The sequence below is a fragment of the Geotrypetes seraphini genome, chromosome 2 (genome assembly GCF_902459505.1).
Source record: "Geotrypetes seraphini chromosome 2, aGeoSer1.1, whole genome shotgun sequence".
Classification (NCBI taxonomy): Eukaryota; Metazoa; Chordata; class Amphibia; order Gymnophiona; family Dermophiidae; genus Geotrypetes; species Geotrypetes seraphini.
Window position 1 is genome coordinate 529,377,337 of NC_047085.1, and position 21,974 is coordinate 529,399,310.

Sequence of the window (21,974 nt, forward strand, 5' to 3'; positions counted from 1 at the left end):
CGAAGACAAAATTATAGTTCAAAATTCGATTTGTCATCATCAAATTTTGATACAGCTGACAGCCAAACTTGTCCATGGTTCTGCCCTCTCGGCCAATAGGGACGGTGGCACAAACCTTGGCAGGATTGGTTCTTTTTAAAGAAGACTCCACAAGAAGAGACTGATGGGATAATTGAGACTTCTCAAATCCCTTACAATGGGAGATTCCAACTTTGCTGGCACAGAAGGAATGGAACATGGTGTATCAAGATTTCTTTTAAAAGTTTGAGAAAGAATGCCATTCATGGGTAATTTGAAAGACTTCCTAGGAGGATGAGGCATACCCAATTCTTCTAAATACTCCTTAGAGTATTTGGAGTCAGATTCCAAAATGATGTTAAGATCTTTATTCATTTGGCATATAAACTTGATAAAGGACACCAGATCTGAAGAGGTATGACCCCGTTGAGGAGAAGGTGAATGAGAACCCCTCGAGGTACCTCGCATAGCAGAGAACGAAGGAGAAGCCTCTCTGGAGTATTGATACCTGATATCAATACTCCAGAGGCAAAGATGACCCTGAGACCAGAGGCAAAGATGACCCACTTCTGGAATGTGAAGAGAACCTTGCTGGAGAGGAACTTGACTGACGAGAATGGTGAGGTTCTGCAACAGATCTCCTTGAGAAAGGAGTTGGTGGTCTCGAAGAGTCTCGATAAACGAGACCTGTCTCGAGAAGAAGACCTGGGCCTCGATGAATGCTTTGACAAATGATGTGAAGAACTATGCCTCGGATCCAACTTCGCAGATGAATGTCGAGGCGTCCTCATCCTGTGCCTTATGTGAGGAGGTAACATAGTAACATAGTAGATGACGGCAGATAAAGACCCGAATGGTCCATCCAGTCTGCCCAACCTGATTCAATTTAAATTTTTTCTTTTTTTCTTCTTAGCTATTTCTGGGCGAGAATCCAAAGCTTTTCCCGGTACTGTGCTTGGGTTCCAACTGCCGAAATCTCTGTTAAGACTTACTCCAGCCCATCTACACCCTCCCAGCCATTGAAGCCCTCCCCTGCCCAACCTCCTCCAAACGGCCATGCACAGACACAGACCGTACAAGTCTGCCCAGTAACTGGCCTAGTTCAATCTTTAATATTATTTTCTGATTCTAAATCTTCTGTGTTCATCCCACGCTTCTTTGAACTCAGTCACAGTTTTACTCTCCACCACCTCTCTCGGGAGCGCATTCCAGGCATCCACCACCCTCTCCGTAAAGTAGAATTTCCTAACATTTCCCCTGAATCTACCACCCCTCAACCTCAAATTATGTCCTCTGGTTTTACCATTTTCCTTTCTCTGGAAAAGATTTTGTTCTACGTTAATACCCTTTAAGTATTTGAACGTCTGAATCATATCTCCCCTGTCTCTCCTTTCCTCTAGGGTATACATATTCAGGGCTTCCAGTCTCTCCTCATACGTCTTCTGGCGCAAGCCTCCTATCATTTTCGTCGCCCTCCTCTAGACCGCCTCAAGTCTTCTTACGTCTTTCGCCAGATACGGTCTCCAAAACTGAACACAATACTCCAAGTGGGGCCTCACCAATGACCTGTACAGGGGCATCAACACCTTCTTCCTTCTACTGACTACGCCTCTCTTTATACAGCCCAGAATCCTTCTGGCAGCAGCCACTGCCTTGTCACACTGTTTTTTCGCCTTTAGATCTTCGGACACTATCACCCCAAGGTCCCTCTCCCCGTCCGTGCATACCAGACGGAGACTATGTGGAAAAGGACTCAGAAAAAGCCCAACTGTTAAATGAATACTTCTGCTCTGTCTTCACCCGAGAAGCTCCAGGGCATGGCCCTCAGTTACAGACAAGGGCTGACTCAGTTGACCCATTTAGCGATTTCAAATTTACGCCCAACAGTGTCCACGTTGAGCTGTCCAAGCTCAAGGTTTACAAGGCAATGGGACCGGACAACCTGCACCCCAGAGTACTCAGGGAGTTGAGCGATGTCTTGGCGGAGCCGCTGTCGGCGCTTTTCAACCTCTCTCTTAGTTCAGGTAGCGTCCCGTTGGACTGGAGGAAGGCTAACGTCATTCCACTCCACAAGAAAGGCCCCAAGACAGAAGCGGCAAACTACAGCCAGTGAGTCTCACATCAATAGTGAGCAAACTAATGGAAACTCTTATCAAACACCAATTAGATACGATCCTGAATGAAGAGAACCTACGGGATCCCCGTCAACATGGATTTACTAAGGGGAGATCCTGCCAATCCAACCTGATCAGCTTCTTTAACTGGGTGACGGGGAAGCTAGATGTTGGAGAGTCCCTGGACATCGTATACCTGGACTTTAGCAAAGCATTCGATAGCGTGCCTCATCGCAGGTTACTAAGCAAGATGAGTTCCATAGGATTGGGCGACACATTGACGAAGTGGGTTGGGAACTGGCTTGGAGGTAGGGTTCAAAGGGTAATGGTGAATGGAACCCCCTCTGAAATGACGGAGGTGATCAGTGGAGTACCCCAGGGCTCTGTCTTGGGCCCAATACTATTCAATATCTTTATAAGGGACTTGGCAGAAGGGCTCCGAGGTAAGATAACATTACCGTATTTTCGCGGATATAACGCGCGCGTTATACGTGATTTTACGTACCGCGCATACCCCTCGCGCGTTATATGCCTGAGCGCGGTATACAAAAGTTTTTAAACATAGTTCCCACCCCGCCCGACGCCCGATTCACCCCCCCAGCAGGACCGCTCGCACCCCCACCCCGAACGACCGCTCGCACGCGCTCCCACCCGCACCCGCATCCTCGATCGGAGCAAGAGGGAGCCCAAGCCCTCTTGCCCGGCCGACTCCCCGACGTCCGATACATCCCCCCCCCCCGGCAGGACCACTCGCACCCTCACCCCGAAGGACCGCCGACTCCCCAACAATATCGGGCCAGGAGGGAGCCCAAACCCTCCTGGCCACGGCGACCCCCTAACCCCACCCCGCACTACATTACGGGCAGGAGGGATCCCAGGCCCTCCTGCCCTCGACGCAAACCCCCCTCCCTCCAACGACCGCCCCCCCCCAAGAACCTCCGCCCGTCCCCCAGCCGACCCGCGACCCCCCTGGCCGACCCCCACGACACCCCCACCCGCCTTCCCCGTACCTTTGTGTAGTTGGGCCAGAAGGGAGCCCAAACCCTCCTGGCCACGGCGACCCCCTAACCCCACCCCGCACTACATTACGGGCAGGAGGGATCCCAGGCCCTCCTGCCCTCGACGCAAACCCCCCTCCCCCCCAGCCGACCCGCGACCCCCCTGGCCGACCCCCACGACCCCCCCACCCCCCTTCCCCGTACCTTTGGAAGTTGGCCGGACAGACGGGAGCCAAACCCGCCTGTCCGGCAGGCAGCCAACGAAGGAATGAGGCCGGATTGGCCCATCCGTCCTAAAGCTCCGCCTACTGGTGGGGCCTAAGGCGCGTGGGCCAATCAGAATAGGCCCTGGAGCCTTAGGTCCCACCTGGGGGCGCGGCCTGAGGCACATGGGCCAAACCCGACCATGTGTCTCAGGCCGCGCCCCCAGGTGGGACCTAAGGCTCCAGGGCCTATTCTGATTGGCCCACGCGCCTTAGGCCCCACCAGTAGGCGGAGCTTTAGGACGGATGGGCCAATCCGGCCTCATTCCTTCGTTGGCTGCCTGCCGGACAGGCGGGTTTGGCTCCCGTCTGTCCGGCCAACTTCCAAAGGTACGGGGAAGGGGGGTGGGGGGGTCGTGGGGGTCGGCCAGGGGGGTCGCGGGTCGGCTGGGGGGGAGGGGGTTTGCGTCGAGGGCAGGAGGGCCTGGGATCCCTCCTGCCCGTAATGTAGTGCGGGGTGGGGTTAGGGGGTCGCCGTGGCCAGGAGGGTTTGGGCTCCCTTCTGGCCCAACTACACAAAGGTACGGGGAAGGCGGGTGGGGGTGTCGTGGGGGTCGGCCAGGGGGGTCGCGGGTCGGCTGGGGGACGGGCGGAGGTTCTTGGGGGGGGCGGTCGTTGGGGGGAGGGGGTTTGCGTCGAGGGCAGGAGGGCCTGGGATCCCTCCTGCCCGTAATGTAGTGCGGGGTGGGGTTAGGGGGTCGCCGTGGCCAGGAGGGTTTGGGCTCCCTCCTGGCCCGATATTGTTGGGGAGTCGGCGGTCCTTCGGGGTGAGGGTGCGAGTGGTCCTGCCGGGGGGGGGGGGGATGTATCGGACGTCGGGGGGGGGGGCATCAGGCTTTCAGGATGGGGACAGACCTTGAAGGGGGGACAGGACTTCAAGGGAGGACAGTGCACGGAAGTCAGGGGGGGTGAACGGAGAGTCGGGACAGCGCACGGAAAGTCAGGGCGGGCGAAAGGAGAGTCGGGCAGCATGCGCGTTATATGACTGAGCGCGGTATAGAAAAGTTTTTGTACATATCATCGTGATTTCTGCGCGCTATACCCCTGTGCGCGTTTTACAATGGTGCGCGTTATATCCGCGAAAATACGGTATTTGCCGATGACGCCAAACTAAGCAATGTAGTGGGCAAAAGCACAATAGATAAAAATTCAATGCCCGACAATATGATGCATGATCTACTCTTACTAGAGAGCTGGTCTAAGACATGGCAGCTCAGCTTCAATGCCAAATAATGCAAAGTTATGCACCTGGGTACCCAAAATCCATGCAGGACTTATACCCTTAATGGCGAGATCCTAACAAGAACAGTTGCAGAACGAGACTTAGGGGTGATCGTCAGTGAGGACATGAAGGCTGCCAATCAAGTGGAGCAAGCTTCTTCCAAGGCAAGACAAATCATAGGTTGCATACGCAGGGGTTTCGTCAGCCGTAAGCCCGAAGTCATTATGCCTTTGTATAGATCCATGGTGAGACCGCACCTGGAATACTGCGTGCAATTCTGGAGGCCACATTACCGTAAGGATGTGCTGAGGCTGGAATCGGTCCAGAGAATGGCCACCCGGATGGTCTCGGGACTGAAGGATCTCCCGTACGAAGAACGGTTAGATAAATTACAGCTATATTCGCTCGAGGAGCGCAGGGAGAGGGGAGACATGATCGAGACGTTCAAGTATCTCACGGGCCGCATCGAGGTAGAAGATATCTTCTTTTTCAGGGGTCCCACGGCAACAAGAGGACACCCGTGGAAAATCAGAGGCGGGAAACTGCACGGTGACAACAGGAAATTCTTTTTCACCGAAAGGGTGGTGGATCGCTGGAATGGTCTTCCACTTCAGGTGATTGAGGCCAACAGCGTGCCTGATTTTAAGACCAAATGGGATCGACACGTGGGTTCTATTCGCAAAGTAAAGGCAGGGGAGGGTCATTAGGGTGGGCAGACTGGATGGGCCTTGGCCCTTATCTGCCGTCGATTTCTATGTTTCTATGTTTATCAGCTTCTCTCCTCCCAGCATATACGGTTCCTTCCTATTATTAATCCCCAAATGCATTACTCTGCATTTCTTTGCATTGAATTTTAGTTGCCAGGCATTAGACCATTCCTCTAACTTTTGCAGATCCTTTTTCATATTTTCCACTCCCTCTACGGTGTCTACTCTGTTACAAATCTTGGTATCATCTGCAAAAAGGCACACTTTTCCTTCTAACCCTTCAGCAATGTCACTTACATACATATTGAACAGGATTGGCCCCAGCACCGAACCCTGAGGGACTCCACTAGTCACCTTTCCTTCCTTTGAGCGACTTCCATTAACCACCACCCTCTGGCGTCTGTCCGACAGCCAGTTTCTGACCCAGTTCACCACTTTGGGTCCTAACTTCAGCCCTTCAAGTTTGTTCAACAGCCTCCTATGAGGAACTGTATCAAAGGCTTTGCTGAAATCCAAGTAAATTACATCTAGCATATGTCCTCGATCCAGCTCTCTGGTCACCCAATCAAAAAATTCAATCAGGTTCGTTTGGCACGATTTACCTTTTGTAAAGCCATGTTGCCTCGGATCCTGTAACCCATTAGATTCAAGAAAATATACTATCCTTTCTTTCAGCAACACTTCCATTATTTTTCCAACAACTGAAGTGAGGCTCACCGGCCTGTAGTTTCCTGCTTCATCCTTGTGACCACTTTTATGAATAGGGACCACATCCGCTCTCCTCCAATCCCCAGGAATCACTCCCGTCTCCAGAGATTTGTTGAACAAGTCTTTAATAGGACTCGCCAGAACCTCTCTGAGTTCCCTTAGTATCCTGGGATGGATCCCGTCTGGTCCCATCGCTTTGTCCACCTTCAGTTTTTCAAGTTGCTCATAAACACCCTCCTCCGTGAACGGCGCAGAATCTACTCCATTTTCTCGTGTAACTTTGCCGGACAATCTCGGTCCTTCTCCAGGATTTTCTTCTGTGAACACAGAACAGAAGTATTTGTTTAGCACATTTGCTTTCTCCTCATCACTCTCCACATATTTGTTCCCAGCATCTTTTAGCCTAGCAATTCCATTTTTTATCTTCCTCCTTTCACTAATATATCTGAAAAAATTTTTATCTCCCTTTTTTACATTTTTAGCCATTTGTTCTTCCGCCTGTGCCTTCGCCAAACGTATTTCTCTCTTGGCTTCTTTCAATTTCACCCTGTAGTCCTTTCTGCTCTCCTCTTCTTGGGTTTTTTTATATTTCATGAACGCCAACTCTTTCGCCTTTATTTTCTCAGCCACTAGGTTGGAGAACTATATCGGCTTCCTTTTTCTCTTGTTTTTATTGATTTTCTTCACATAAAGGTCCGTAGCCATTTTTATCGCTCCTTTCAGCTTAGACCACTGTCTTTCCACTTCTCTTATGTCCTCCCATCTTAACAGCTCTTTCTTCAGGTACTCTCCCATTGCATTAAAGTCTGTACGTTTGAAATCTAGGACTTTAAGTAACGTGCTGCCGCTCTCTCTTTAGCCGTTATATGAAACCAAACCATTTGATGATCGCTACTACCCAGGTGAGCACCCACTCGAACATTAGAGATACTCTCTCCATTTGTGAGGACCAGATCCAATATCGCTTTTTCCCTTGTGGGTTCCGTCACCATTTGTCTGAGCAGAGCCTCTTGAAAGGCATCCACAATCTCCCTACTTCTTTCCGATTCCGCAGACGGAACATTCCAGTCCGCATCCGGCAGGTTGAAATCTCCCAACAGCAGAACCTCCTCTTTCCTTCCAAACTTTTGGATATCCACAATCAGATCCTTATCAATTTGCTGCGATTGAGTCGGAGGTCTGTAGACTACACCCACGTAGATAGAAGTTCCATCTTCTCTTTTCAGAGCAATCCATATCGCTTCTTCCTCTCCCCAGGTCCCTTGCATTTCGGTCGCTTGGATATTGATCTTTACATAGAGAGACTGGAAGTCGGAGAACGACGTTGAGATACTGAAAAGGACTCGGCTTCTTATATAGAGGTTATCTCGAGGCACTCTCAAGGACTCGACTCCTTGTAATACTGCTGAGTGCTCAGACTGGACTGCAGGAAGCAGAATCGAGGAAGGAGTTAATTTGGCAAGCATATTACCAAATCACTGATGCAGAATAGTTTCCAACATGTTCTGCAAAGCCGGCAATGTGCCACTGGAGCTGGTACAATTGGTGTGGCTATGGACTCCGAGGAAGACGACCTCGAAGAAGAGTGTTGCATCAATTTTGAGACACGTTTCCTGGACATCCTCTGGCCCACCGGTTCTAAGGGTGGGTCCGTAGGAGTTGGCTTAGCTATCTTACCCGAGGGAGACAGTGAGGATAGATTCATCGAAGAAGCCCACCAGCAACACGTAGAGATCCCAGGGCTGGAAAACTGTACCCAGGATACCCAGAAAGAAGGCCTGGAAGAGAGGAGAGACGACACCCATGCAAACACAGAAAAAACCGAAGATGAGGTAGGAGACATCCGCACACCAGGAGGAAGAGAGAGAACGCAGAATGACGTCCCCCCATTTGAAGAGCCGAAAACAATTTCAAGAGTAGCACTGGAGGAAGAGGACTGGCCCTATACCATAGACGTGGACTTACGACCCCCAAGAAACCCCCGAATAAAGAAGATGGGGATCATCGTAGGGGACTCCATTATACGTCACGTGGACAGCCACACTGCAGGAGGAAGAGAGGACAGAGTCGTCACCTGTCTGCCTGGAGCAAGAGTGAAGGACGTGGCCAACAGGATCTCCAGGATCATAGACAGCACAAGGGGAGAGGATACTGCTGTGCTCATCCACGTGGGAACAAATGATGTGAGCGGACGGAAGTATGACAGGGAAAAGATGAAGGGCCAGCTCCGCTCACTTGGAAGACAGCTGAAGATCAGGGAGGTGAAGGTGGCCTTCTCCGAGATCCTCCCAGTACCAAGAGCGGATGGAAAGAGACAAGGGGAATTGCAAGCTATTAACGCCTGGATGAGACGATGGTGCGAAGAAGGCTTTGACTTTGTGCGCAACTGGACGGCGTTCTGGGGAAAAAGCAAGTACTACAGAAATGATGGACTACACCTCAACAAGGAAGGAGCAAGAGTTTTGGCAGGCAACATGAAGAAGGCCATCGAGAAGGCTTTAAACTAACAAATAGGGGAAAGCCGACAGTCGACCACCAGTTGATGGCACGGACGACAGGATGCCCCGATGAAGGAGCCATGGGCAACTACTCATACACAGGAGGGGACGACCTGACAGCAAATAAGGAAGACAAGGCAGGAAGGGACAACTCAGACACAGGAGGGGATGACCGCACAGCAAACAAGGGAGACAACATTGGAGCAGTTAAGGATAACGTGAAAGAAACAGTAGGGACAGCAAAGAGTAGAAAGTCCAAAAAGGTAACACGAAGAGAACTCAAATGTATGTATACGAATGCTAGAAGTCTAGGAAACAAAATGGGGGAACTAGAGACAATAGCAAGACATGATAAGTTGGAAATCATTGCCATAACAGAAACATGGTGGAATGAAGAAAACAAATGGGACACCGTACTACAGGGATACAAACTATATAGAAGAGATCGAGTAGGGCAGAAAGGTGGAGGTATTGCCCTATATGTTCAGGAAGGAATAGAATCTGTTGAAGTGGCTACGACGGAAACGAAAGAGAAGCTAGAGTCCCTCTGGGTCAAGATTCCTGGCCAAAACAGCGCAGACACGAAAATTGGCCTTTACTATCGTCCCCCAGGACAGGCGGAGGAAACTGACTCAGAAATGATAGAGGAAATCAAACAAGAATGCAAGACGGGCAATGTAATAATATTGGGAGACTTCAATTTTCCGAGGATAGACTGGAAACTAGGAACCTCCAACTGCGGCAAGGAGGCCAAGTTCCTGGAGGTGCTAGGGGATTGCTTCCTGGAACAAATGGTAAAAGAGCCGACAAGAGGCAACGCCACCCTGGACTTGGTACTAAATGGCCTCACGGGACCGACAAAAGAAGTAGAAGTTACGGTACCGCTGGGGACGAGCGATCACAATGTGATCAACTTTAAGCTTGACATCGGGAATAGAAAACGTGCCAAAACCTTAACCAAAACCTTTAACTTTAAAAAGGGCAAATACGATCGCATGAGAGCCATGGTGAAACAACGACTCAAGAAAAAGGTGGACAAACTTGAAACGGTAGACCAGGCATGGTCCCTACTGAAAAATACTATCACAGAAGCACAAAATCTCCACATTCCAAGGATCTCCAAAGAGGGGAGAACAAAAGGTAAGGGAGAACCGGCATGGCTTACCAGACAGGTGAGGGTAGCCATAAAAGAAAAGAAGGACTCTTTCAAAAAATGGAAACACATGAAAACAATCGAAGCATGGAAAATACATAAAGATGATCAAAAGAAATGTCACAAGGCGGTGAGGGATGCCAAAAAGGACTATGAGGAAAAAATAGCGCAAGAAGCCAAAAACTTCAAACCCTTCTTTAGATATGTGAAAGGGAAAAAACCCGCAAAAGAGGCGGTGGGACCCCTGGACGACCAGGGAAGAAAAGGGTACATCAAGGAAGATAAACAAATTGCTGACAAACTAAATTCCTTCTTTGCGTCCGTCTTTACGGAGGAGGATACCGCTAAAATACCAGAAGCAGTGAAAGTGTTTAGTGGAGTAATAGAAGACAGCCTCACCACAGTTGAAGTGGAGTTGGACCAGATATACTACCAGATCGACAAACTTAAAAGCGACAAATCCCCTGGACCGGATGGAATTCACCCGAGAGTTTTAAAGGAATTGAAGGTTGAAATCGGAGAGCTATTGCAAAAACTTGCCAATCTGACAATCAGAACTGGACAGATACCAGAGGACTGGAAGATAGCGAATGTCACGCCAATTTTCAAAAAAGGATCGAGAGGGGAACCGGGCAACTACAGACCTGTGAGTCTTACGTCTGTCCCTGGAAAGATGATTGAAGCACTGATCAAGGATAGCATAGTCCGGCACCTAGATACACACGACTTGATGAAACCCAGTCAACATGGGTTCAGGAAAGGGAAATCATGTTTAACGAATTTACTTCAATTTTTCGAGACCGTGAACAAGCAAATTGATAGTGGAATGCCGGTGGACATAATATATTTGGACTTCCAGAAAGCATTCGACAAAGTTCCACATGAAAGGCTTCTCAGGAAACTACAAAGCCATGGAATAGAGGGAGATATACAAAGGTGGATAGGCAAATGGTTGGAAAACAGAAAGCAGAGAGTGGGCATAAATGGGAAGTTCTCAGACTGGGAGAAAGTGACTAGTGGTGTGCCCCAGGGCTCAGTGCTTGGGCCAATCCTATTTAATATTTATATCAATGACCTGGAAGACGGAATATCCAGTGAGATCATTAAGTTTGCAGACGACACAAAGCTATGCCGGGCAATCAGATCGCAGGAGGATAGCGAGGAACTCCAAAGCGACTTGTATCAGTTAGAGAAATGGGCAGAGCAATGGCAGATGAAGTTCAACGTGGAGAAATGCAAAGTAATGCATTTAGGTAGTAAGAATAAGGAATACGAGTATAGAATGTCAGGCGCAACTCTGGGTAAGAGCGAACAAGAAAAGGACCTGGGTGTACTGATAGATAGGACCCTGAAGCCATCGGCACAATGCGCGGCAGCGGCAAAGAAAGCAAACAGAATGTTAGGCATGATAAAGAAAGGAATCACGAGTAGATCGGAGAAAGTCATAATGCCGCTTTATAGAGCAATGGTCAGACCACACTTGGAATACTGTGTCCAACATTGGTCTCCCAACCTAAAGAAGGATATAAAACTGTTGGAGAGGGTGCAGAGACGAGCAACGAAGTTAATAAGAGGTATGGAGAACTTGGAATATGAGGAACGACTCAAGAAACTGGGACTGTTCTCCCTTGAGAAGAGGAGGCTGCGAGGGGACATGATCGAGACGTTCAAAATGCTGAAAGGCATCGATAAAATAGAGCAGGAAAATAAATTATTTACATTGTCCAACGCGACACGGACAAGAGGACATGGTTTGAAGCTAAGGGGGGACAAGTCCAGGACAAATGTCAGGAAGTACTGTTTTACGCAGCGAGTGGTAGACGCCTGGAATGCTCTCCCAAAGGAGGTTATTAAGGAATCCACTGTGCTGGGATTCAAAGGCAAATTAGATACACATCTCCTTATGAGAGGCATAGAGGGATATGGGTGACTAAAACTACATCAGGTGTATACCTGACTGGGCCTCCGCGTGTGCGGATCGCCGGACTCGATGGACCATGGGTCTGATCCGGAGATGGCAGTTCTTATGTTCTTATGTGTCTCAGGAGATTTAGCTGATTTCCACGAAAACTTCCCCATCGAGGAAGGTTTGATCGAGGTCGATGTGAAAGGTTTTTGCCCCATAGACGACTTTGCTGGAGTCGAGGTCGGGCCTGGAATCGGGGTAAAGGCCATCCATTCCTCCAAAGATTTTTTCAATCTGGACTCGACAACGTTTAAGGGCTCGAGTTTGAAGTGTAACACAGCGGGCGCACGACTCCGGACGATGGTCGGGTCCTAAACACTGTACACACCACTTGTGTGGGTGAGTGATGGAGATCGCACATTGACACCAGCTACATTTCTTGAACCCTGTGACCAGCCGGGACATGGAATGAAACACGGCCATGGCAAAATCAAAGCCCACAAGCTGAGGTCACGGAGTAGGCCCCGCCATGACACGATCGAAAAAACAAACAAAACTTTTTTTAAAAAACCAAACGCGCAAAAAAACACAGCGACCCAGTAAAGAAATACAAGAGCTGTGGTGAGAGAAAGCACAAGTTTAGAACTAACTCTCATATAGAGCCTTGAAACAAGGGCTTCTCGGCTACGCGGAAAACTTAGAACTGAGGGGACGCTGAGAAGACGCACGCCCTACCTCCGTCGGGAAGGCACTCGCTCATGTGTGGTGCGGCTGTAACGTACTTTCTTAAAGTTCTTTAAGCAAGTCTGCTTGTGAAGCTTTCCACATCGGGGCTCCGTGGATGTTGAGAATATGCTGCCTGCTTGTCCTGGGATAAAAGGATGACCAAGATGATAAATGGGATGGAACTCCTAATCTAATCTTCTATTTCTGCGTCGCACATACCTAGGCAGGCTCAAGGCGACTTACAAAGAGAAGAGAGAGGAATGGAGGGGGAAGGTGGAGATCTGAGAAGTTTAAGTTCCTCTCGTAGGAGGAAAGATTAAATAGGGTAGGGCTCTTCAGCTTGGAAAAGAGATGACTGAGGGAAGATATGATTGATGTCTACAAAATCCTGAGTGAAGATGAACGGGTACATGTGAATCAATTTTTCACTCCGTCAAAAATTACAAACACTAGGGGGACACTCGAAGTTACAGGGAAATACTTTTAAAACCAATAAGAGGAAATATTTTTTCACTCAGAGACTAGTTAAGCTCTGGAGCACATTACAGAGGATATGGTTAGAGTAGTTAATATAGCTGGTTTTGAAAAGTCCAGTCTGTTATTGAGAAAGACATGAGGGAAGCCTCTGCTTGCCCTGGATTGGTAGCATGGAACGTTGCTACTCCTTGGGTTTTGGCCAGGTACTAGGGACCTGGATTGGTCACCGTGAGAACGGGCTATTGGACTTGATGGACCATTGATCTGACCCAGTAAGGATATTCATATACCTCCTGAAATTCTTCTGAATAAGTCTCTTAAAGAAGGACAATATTGCATATTCCTCATTCAATTGCTGAAGAGTTTTGAAGCATTTACCTCACTGGCCTGCAGTAAGAAGCTCTTCTGCAGTTTAGTAAAACCCAGTATTAGTAAGAGAGGACCTGTGAATGAATTAATGGAATTTGTATGTAAACACTGCACAAATCTACAGTCTCATTCTACATAATTAAAATCTAATCCTTATTTCGGGATGAATAACTTTTAGACGGTAGTATGATTAGATAAAATAGGATTTCTGAAGAAAAATCTATTTTTAAAACCCCCCAAAACCACTGATTTTTATCCAGCCTGGCTCTATTATTTGGAACTATTTTATTTTCTAAAAAGAAAAGGCCTGTTGGTCTTTATCTGATATATGTTGTTTGCAAAAATAAACCTACTGCAACCTGTATATTGCTGTGAAAAGATGAAAGTAAGGAAGGTTTTGGGTTTTTTTTACATCCTATATAATTTTCTTATGTTTTAAGCTCAAGTTTTTGTTTCTTTTGAAAAGCAGAAAACCCACCAATGCAGGGCTTGGATTATAGCGGTAAGTAAGGCATGTGAACGGGATGTTACGTGCATGTATGATTGGTACTCGATTGGAGCCTCAGGGGTTGCTGTATATTTGGATGCAACCTTCCTTTCCAATGCTCTAAATATGTTCATTGCTCTGTTGATCCATCTATTTTTGCAATTCTTGGTGCCAGTGTGTGGGCATTTCTCTCTCTTGAAGGATGGCTGTTTGGGGGGTAATCATTGTCAGTGACGCAGGCAGCCCTGAGAGCTGAGATGCAGCCGCCGAGTCCCTGAACTCCCTCACCTGCTCGGCCCCGAACTGTTGAACCGAGACCCAGATATGGTTCAGCACCCCTCTCCCACCACCCTTCCCACGCTACCTCCCTCTCTCCTCCCCTAACACAACACACCCCATACTCTCCTCCCCTAATACCCCACCCCTCCAACCCCCACACACCTCTACCCCCTCTCCTCCCACCCCCACACACTCTACCCCTCTCTCCTCCCCCCTACCCATCCTCCCTAATACCCCCACTCTACTCTCTCTCTCCTCCCCTAACACCCTCACTCTCCTCCCCCTCCCACCCTACCCCTTCTCTTCTCCCCTAACATCCCCCACCTCCCCCCACTCTCCTCCCTTAATACTCCCTCCCACCCCCACACACTCTACCCCCTCTCGCTTCCCCTAAAGCCCCCACCCCACATCCCCCTCACTCTCCTCCCCACATCCCCCACCCCCACACACTGGTGTGTGTATGAGGATAGACTGGAAGCCCTGAATATGTATACCCTAGAGGAAAGGAGAGACAGGGGAGATATGATTCAGACGTTCAAATACTTAAAGGGTATTAACGTAGAACAAAATCTTTTCCAGAGAAAGGAAAATGGTAAAACCAGAGGACATAATTTGAGGTTGAGGGGTGGTAGATTCAGGGGCAATGTTAGGAAATTCTACTTTACGGAGAGGGTGGTGGATGCCTGGAATGCGCTCCCGAGAGAGGTGGTGGAGAGTAAAACTGTGACTGAGTTCAAAGAAGCGTGGGATGAACACAGAAGATTTAGAATCAGAAAATAATATTAAATATTGAACTAGGCCAGTTACTGGGCAGACTTGCACGGTCTGTGTCTGTGTATGGCCGTTTGGTGGAGGATGGGCAGGGGAGGGCTTCAATGGCTGGGAGGGTGTAGATGGGCTGGAGTAAGTCTTAACAGAGATTTCGGCAGGTGGAACCCAAGCATAGTACCGGGTAAAGCTTTGGATTCTTGCCCAGAAATAGCTAAGAAGAAAAAAAAAAAAAAATTTAAATTGAATCAGGTTGGGCAGACTGGATGGACCATTCGGGTCTTTTATCTGCCGTCATCTACTATGTTTTTTTTATATGTTACACTCTACCCCTCTCTCTCCTCCCCTAACACCCCCACCCCCCTAATACCCCCACATCTCCCCTCCCACCCCCACACACTCTACCCCCTCTCTCCTCCCCTACCCCACCCCTCCCCTCCAACCCCCACACACTCTACCCCCCTCTCCTCCCACCCCCACCCTACCCCTTCTCTTCTCCCCTAACATCCCCCACCTCCCCCCACTCTCCTCCCTTAATACTCCCTCCCCTCCCACACACTCTACCCCCTCTCGCTTCCCCTAACACTCCACCTCCCCTCCCTCCCTCACCTCCCACTGCTCCAGCAGACGCGCCAGGTCCGCCTCGTTGTAGTCGCGGACGTCCTTCTTCTTCTTCTGCTGTTCCGGTTCCGCCGCGACCGGCAGCAGCAGCCAAACAGCGCACAAGGCGAGCAGGAAGCGGAGCGGCGCTGGGCAACGAAGCGCCATGGCTGCGAGCGAGCGACCTCTGACCCGGAACAAGGGACGCACGCACGCGACGCTGCTGGATACTACAAAGAGTACTGCGCATGCGCCAGTGCTCAGCCACGTCCCCTACGACTGCGTCGGTGAGGCTCAAGCGCTCGCGCGGCAGCGCTGCTACCCAGAATCCCATGCAAATACCAGATTCTATGGAAGTAAAATCCGGACCCGTGGCCACGCCCCTCCCCCTGTTCACGTGTGCAGGTGTGATGCGTTTTGAAAAGCCGTCCAAGTCTGGCTAAATCCGGACGTCTGGATACCATACACTAATAATAATAATAATTTTATTCTTATATACCGCCATGCCCATCGAGTTCTAGGCGGTTCACAACAATTACATTAGGATCCACATTGACATGCCGATTTACAAACAATGTATTGGATTTACAAACAATATTGGATTTACAACACCTTCAGCCGAACATGGCTGAAGAAGCGGAAGAGGGAAGGAGAGAAGGAGGAAAGCGGTCAATAGAGGGAGGGGGAAGGACCGAATGAGCCAATTTACCACAATTTATTGGATTTACAACAACTTTAGCCAAACTTGGCTGATGAAGAAGGAGGCGGGTAGGGGAGCAGGAAGTCTCCTTGAGGGCCGTAATCCAGTCGGGTTTTCAGGATTTCCCCAATGAATATGCATGAGATCTATTTGCATGCACTGCTTTCATTGTATGCTAATAGATCTCATGCATATTCTTTAGGGAAATCCTGAAAACCCGGCTGGATTGCGGCCCCCGAGGAGGGACTTTGAGATCCCTGCACTAAAGGGAACACCTAGGGTTACCAGATTTTCCAGAACAAAAGTCCAGATCCATGGCCTGGTCCACCCAGGCCACACCCCTTTCTGCCCCCAACTCCATCCCTTAACCTGTTCATTTGTCACAAAGGCCATCAAGACATTGCTCCTAGCTGGAAGCTTTTCAAAACCCGGACAAAGTGCTGGGATCTGAAAAGCTGTCTGGACACCTAGACCTGTCCTCACACAACCAGTGGCATAGTAAGAGGGGGGGGGGCAGTTCACCCTGGGCACGCTGCTACCACTCCTCCCCCCGCCATGCACACCACTTCCCCCCACCATACTTCTATCGCCGCTGGTGCAAGCAACTCCAACCTTCTGCTCGCGCCAGCATCAGCTCTCTCTCTCTCTAACGTCACTTCTGGGTCCCACGCCTAGGAAGTGACATCAGAGGGAGAGCCAACGCGGGCAGCGAGTTGGTGATGCTGCTCACGCCGGGGAAGTTAAAAGAGGTACGGAGTAGGGAAGGGGTGCACAATATGTAGGAGACAACCCTTGCCTAGGATAGCTGAAGAAAGACACCAATATATAGATAAAAGATGAAGGGGAAAGGTATAGCAAATGCTAAGGTTTTAAAATAGATGTCACAGCTGCTACTTCCTGCCAGATTCCTGTAAGATTGGGAAATAGATGAATCCTAGCAAGGTCAGCATGCCCTAAATGAACATGTTGTTACCCCTCTATTGCTGGCAGGGATAAAATCAATAGCATGTGATAACTAAGGGCTCCTTTTACTAAGATGCACTAGAGTTTTTAGCGCACGCTAGCCGAAAATCTACCGCCTGCTTAAAAGGAGACGGTAGCAGCTAGCGCGCGCGCTATTCCATGTGTTAAGGCCTAACGCACCTTTGTAAAAGGAGCCCTAAGTCATTATTGGTGGGGGAGAATGTGGCGCAGTGGTTAAAGCTACAGCCGCAGCACCCTGGGGTTGTGGGTTCAAACCCACGCTGTTCCTTACGACCCTGGGCAACTCACTTAATCCCCCCATTGCCCCAGGTACATTAGCTAGATTGTGAGCCCGCCGGGACTGACAGAGGAAAATGCTTCAGTACCTGACTAAATTCATGTAAACTGTTCTGAGCTGTCCTGGGAGAAACAGTATAGAAAATTAAATAAATAATAATAATAGCAATTTATATACCGCAATACCGTGAAGTTCTATACGAAGGTACAAATTGATTGAACTTAAGAGAGGTGAAGAAAGTGATTAATAGGTCAAAAAACCGTTATTGAGGAGAAAGAGATGTACGGGTCAGTTGTCTAGATACTTCAGGAATAGGTATGTTTTTAGGCGCTTCCTGAATTCCTCATAAGTAGTGGGCGAAAGCAATTAAGAACATAAGAAGTTGCCTCCACTGGGTCAGACCAGGGGTCCATCGCGCCCAGCAAGTCCGCTCATGCGGCAGCCCATCAGGTCCATGACCTGTAAGTGATCCTTTGTCTAAAACTTTTCAGTATCCTTTCATCATCCTATCTCTGTCTCTGTCTCTATCCCTCAATCCCCGTATCCTTCAGGAACTTGTCCAGTCCCTCTTTGAATCCTCTTAATGTATTCTATCCTATTACATCCTCCGGAAGCACATTCCAGGTGTCCACCACCGTCTGAGTGAAGAAAAATTTCCTAGCATTGGTTCTAAACCTGTCCCCTTTCAGTTTCTCCGAGTGCCCCCTTGTTCTTGTAGTTCCCAATAGGCTGAAGAATCTGTCCCTGTCTACCTTCTCTATGCCCTTCATGATCTTGTAAGTCTCTATCATGTCTCCTCTGAGTCTCCACTTCTCTAGGGTGAAGAGCCCCAGCCTTTCCAGTCTGTCTGTGTATGAAAGGTTTTCCATACCTTTTATCATTCTTGTCGCTCTTCTCTGAACCCTCTCAAGCATTTCCATGTCCTTCTTTAGGTACGGCGACCAATATTGGACACAGTATTCCAGATGCGGGTGCACCATCGCGCGATACAGCGGCATAATGACTTCCTTCGTTCTGGTTGTAATACCCTTCTTAATAATATCCAACATTCTGTTTGCTCTCTTTGAGGCTGCCGCGCATTGTGCCGTTGACATCATTGTTGTGTCCACCAGCACACCTAAGTCTTTTTCAAGGTTACTTCCCTCTAGTACTAATCCCCCCATTTGGTAGCTGAACATCGGATTCTTCTTTCCTATATGCACGACCTTGCAATTCCCCACATTGAAGTTCATCTGCCATTTATTCGCCCACTCTTCCAGTTTGTTCAGGTCCCTTTGTAGGTCCTCACATTCTTCCATGGTTCTAACCCTGCTACAGAGTTTAGTGTCATCCGCAAATTTTATAACTTCACACTTCATCCCTGTTTCCAGGTCATTTATAAATACGTTGAACAGCAGCAATCCGAGTACTGACCCCTGTGGAACGCCGCTCGTGACCCTCCTCCAGTCCAAGTAGTGGCCCTTCACTCCAGCCAAAACAGAGAATCTTTTTGTTAGGAGATTTTTCCTTTTAAAATAAGTCACGATAAAGAATGTTCATAGTGCCTGTATTTGTTGGAACTGCATTATTTAAGTGTGCCTCTTGTTCCTGTTGGAAGAAGTAAAAGTTGAGAGCTGTTTTTCATAACTACTGGAGCGGTCTGCTTCATTGAAAAGAGAGGGAGACTGTGTGGAGAGCGCTTGTGACAGCCTGCCAGCTTGATGCTGGTACCGGCTCATGAGCCTCCTAAAAGCAGATATACTTTGTGTGGTCCCTTCCCAGCAGAAAAGAGTAGAAAAGGGGAGCTTACACCTCTCATTCTTCACTCCAACCCTTTGCTTCCTGCCTGCCAACCAGTGCTTAATCCATCTGTGCACGTGCCCTTCCACCCCGTGGTTCCACAGCTTCTTAAGTAGCCACTCATGGGGCACCTTGTCAAAGGCTTTTTGGAAGTCGAGATAAATGATGTCTACGGGTTCCCCTTGGTCCATCTGGCTGCTTACCCCCTCAAAGAAGTGCAGCAAGTTTGTTTGGCACGATCTTCCTTTGCAGAAGCCATGTTGGCTCGCTTTCATTAGCTCATTTATGTCAATGTGCTCATAGATGCTGTCCTTTATCAGTGCTTCTACCATCTAGCCTGGAACCGATGTCAGACTTACCGGCCTGTAGTCTCCTCTCGATTCTTTTTTAAAGATAGGTGTAACATTTGCTATCCTCCAGTCCTCCGGGATATCACCAGTTTTCAGGGATAGGTTGCAAACTCGTTGGAGTATTTCCGCTATTTCGTTCCTTAGTTCTTTTAGTACCCATGGGTGGATCCTGTCCGGGCAGTGGCGTACCTAGCATATGTGACACCCGGGGCCCATCATTTTTTGACCCCCCCCCCCCATCTATATGAAAAATATGATTTTTAGTAACAATCTACATATCGTACAACAAGAGTGTACCTAGGAAAAGGCAGCATCTTAAACACTGCAGTGAGCACTAGAACACCAACACATACATTGTAAAACTAAACAAACCAGATCCTGCACAGTCAATTGATCCAGTACAGTCGATGCTATCAGAAAGCCATGTCCCTTTCATACACACAGACAGATACACTTTGCCCAATATGGAATAATCACAAACTAAAAATAGAAATATGTAGACAAAAGTTAAACTGAACTGCCAAGAAACCAGACTCTGCATACAATGCAACACAACACCACAAAAACAGAATACTGTGCAAAATATAAAGACAGTAGATGTAAATATGAAAAACTGATATATAACAATCATCACTTTACAAATTAACAAATAAAAATAAAACAAATAATGAGAAATATGAAAATACCATTTTATTGGACTAATCCCCGTAAGCTCGGTCCTCATCCCCACAAACCACCTGATTCCATCCATACAAGCCTTGAATTGTTTTATATTGAACTTATTATATTAAAGTATAAAAAGAAACAATATTCTGTACAATTTCAATTTATAAATCAGCGTCTTCTCCCCACTCTCTCTTCCCCATTTCCCTTCAGCGTCCTCAGCCCACTCTCTCTCCACTTTCCTTCAGCGCACGCACATAAAAACAAGCAAGTAATTTTATATCATTTTCATTCTATTCATTCATAGAAATTAAAGTCTAAATAATGCCAGTCACATAACAAAACATGATTTTACAAAAATCCCTGCAGTCAAACCTGCAAGGATTACTAGATGTCTTTCAGCAGCTGCCTTCCCTCCCTCCCTCCCCGTTACCTTCGTGGCCAAGTCAAAATGATCTACCAACAATAAAATTTAAAAAACACAAAGCACATTGTACGCAGAGAAAATGTTAATTATCATTTATATTCCGCGGGTTTTCAAAGAGGTCAAAGCAGATGACTTTATGCAATGTCACCTCAGTAACAACTATACAAAAATAGACAAATATACCCCCTCCCTTTTTATTAAACCGCGATAGCGTTTTTTAGCGCAGGGAGCTGCGCTGAATGCCCCACGCTGCTCTCGACGCTCCCTGCGCTAAAAACTGCTATTGCAGTTTAGTAAAAGGGGCCCAGTGCAAAATATAGACAGCATGTATAAATTCTCAAAACAGACACATTTTGATCACTAAATTGAAAATAAAATCATTTTTCCTACCTTTATGTTTGGTAATTTCTTCTCACTGTGCATCCAATATTTCTTCCCTTCTTTCAGCCTCCTGTATGCTTCCTCTCCTCCAGACTTCATTCCCTCCCCCAACTTTTTCTTTGTTTCATCTTGTCCCCTTCTTTCTTTCTCTCTCCATGCCCCCTTTCTTTCTGTATGTCTGTCTTTCTCTCTCTCTCCGTGCTCCATTTCTTTCTTTCACCCTGCCCCCTTCTTTCTTTCTCTCTCCATGCCTCCTTTCTTTTTCTAGGTCTGTCTTTCTCTTTCTTTCCCCATGCCCCATTTTTTTCTTTCTTTCACCCTGCCCCCTTTCTTTCTTTCTGGATCCCTGTCCCCCCCCTTTCTTTCTTTCTCCCTTCCCTCCCCCATGCCACCGCCACTACCACAACCATGCTGCCACCACCGCCGGGAAAGGCTGCCACTGGCCATCGGAAACAGGCCGGCGCCGAATTCGCCCTCCTTCTTTTCCCGTGGGCCTACCAACTCTGGCTGCCCAACGTCAATTCTAACGTCGGAGAGGACGTTCCGGGCCAGCCAGGCAGCGATTGGCTGGCCCAGAACGTCCTCTCCGACGTCAGAATTGACGTCAGACGGCTAGAATTGCTCGGCTCGTGGAAGAGAAGCAGCAGGGAGGGAGAATTCGGCGCTGGTTTCTTTCTTTCCCCGGCGGCAGCCTATTCCCTGGTAAGTGGCCAGCTGAATACCCCCTCGGGCCTTGCACCTGGGGCGGACCGCCCACCCCGCCCCCCCTTGGTACGCCACTGCGTCCGGGTCTGGTGATTTGTCACTTTTCAATCTGTTTATCTGTCAGAGGACATCCTCATGGCTCACCTCTATTGTCGACAGTTTATCTTCTTGGTCACCATTGAAGATCTCTTCGGGTTCTGGTACACTGGATGTATCCTCGCTTGTGAAGACTGACGAGAAGAACTTATTTAACCTATCAGCTACCTCTTTTTCTTCTTTTATCACTCCCTTTCTGTCTCCATCATCCAACGGTCCTACTTCCTCCCTCACTGGTTGCTTCCCTTTAACGTATTTGAAGAATGATTTGAAATTTTTTGCTTCCCTGGCCATTTTTTTTTCGTAATCCCTTTTCACT

The 21,974-nt window shown here is 48.3% G+C and overlaps 1 protein-coding gene across 2 annotated transcripts in view; it reads right to left on the reverse strand.

Annotated features, from left to right (window-relative positions):
- Positions 1-15,549, reverse strand: part of MESD (mesoderm development LRP chaperone) — a 70,897-nt gene extending 55,348 nt beyond the window's left edge. Inside the window, exon 1 of one of the 2 annotated variants that reach the window (XM_033932761.1) lies at positions 15,303-15,549. In XM_033932761.1, coding sequence (XP_033788652.1) covers positions 15,303-15,461 — 159 coding nt within the window. In that variant the 5' untranslated portion in view covers positions 15,462-15,549. The remainder of the gene's footprint in view (positions 1-15,302) is intronic. The other variant, XM_033932762.1, reaches the window with a different exon arrangement.
- Positions 15,550-21,974: the final 6,425 nt, after the last annotated feature.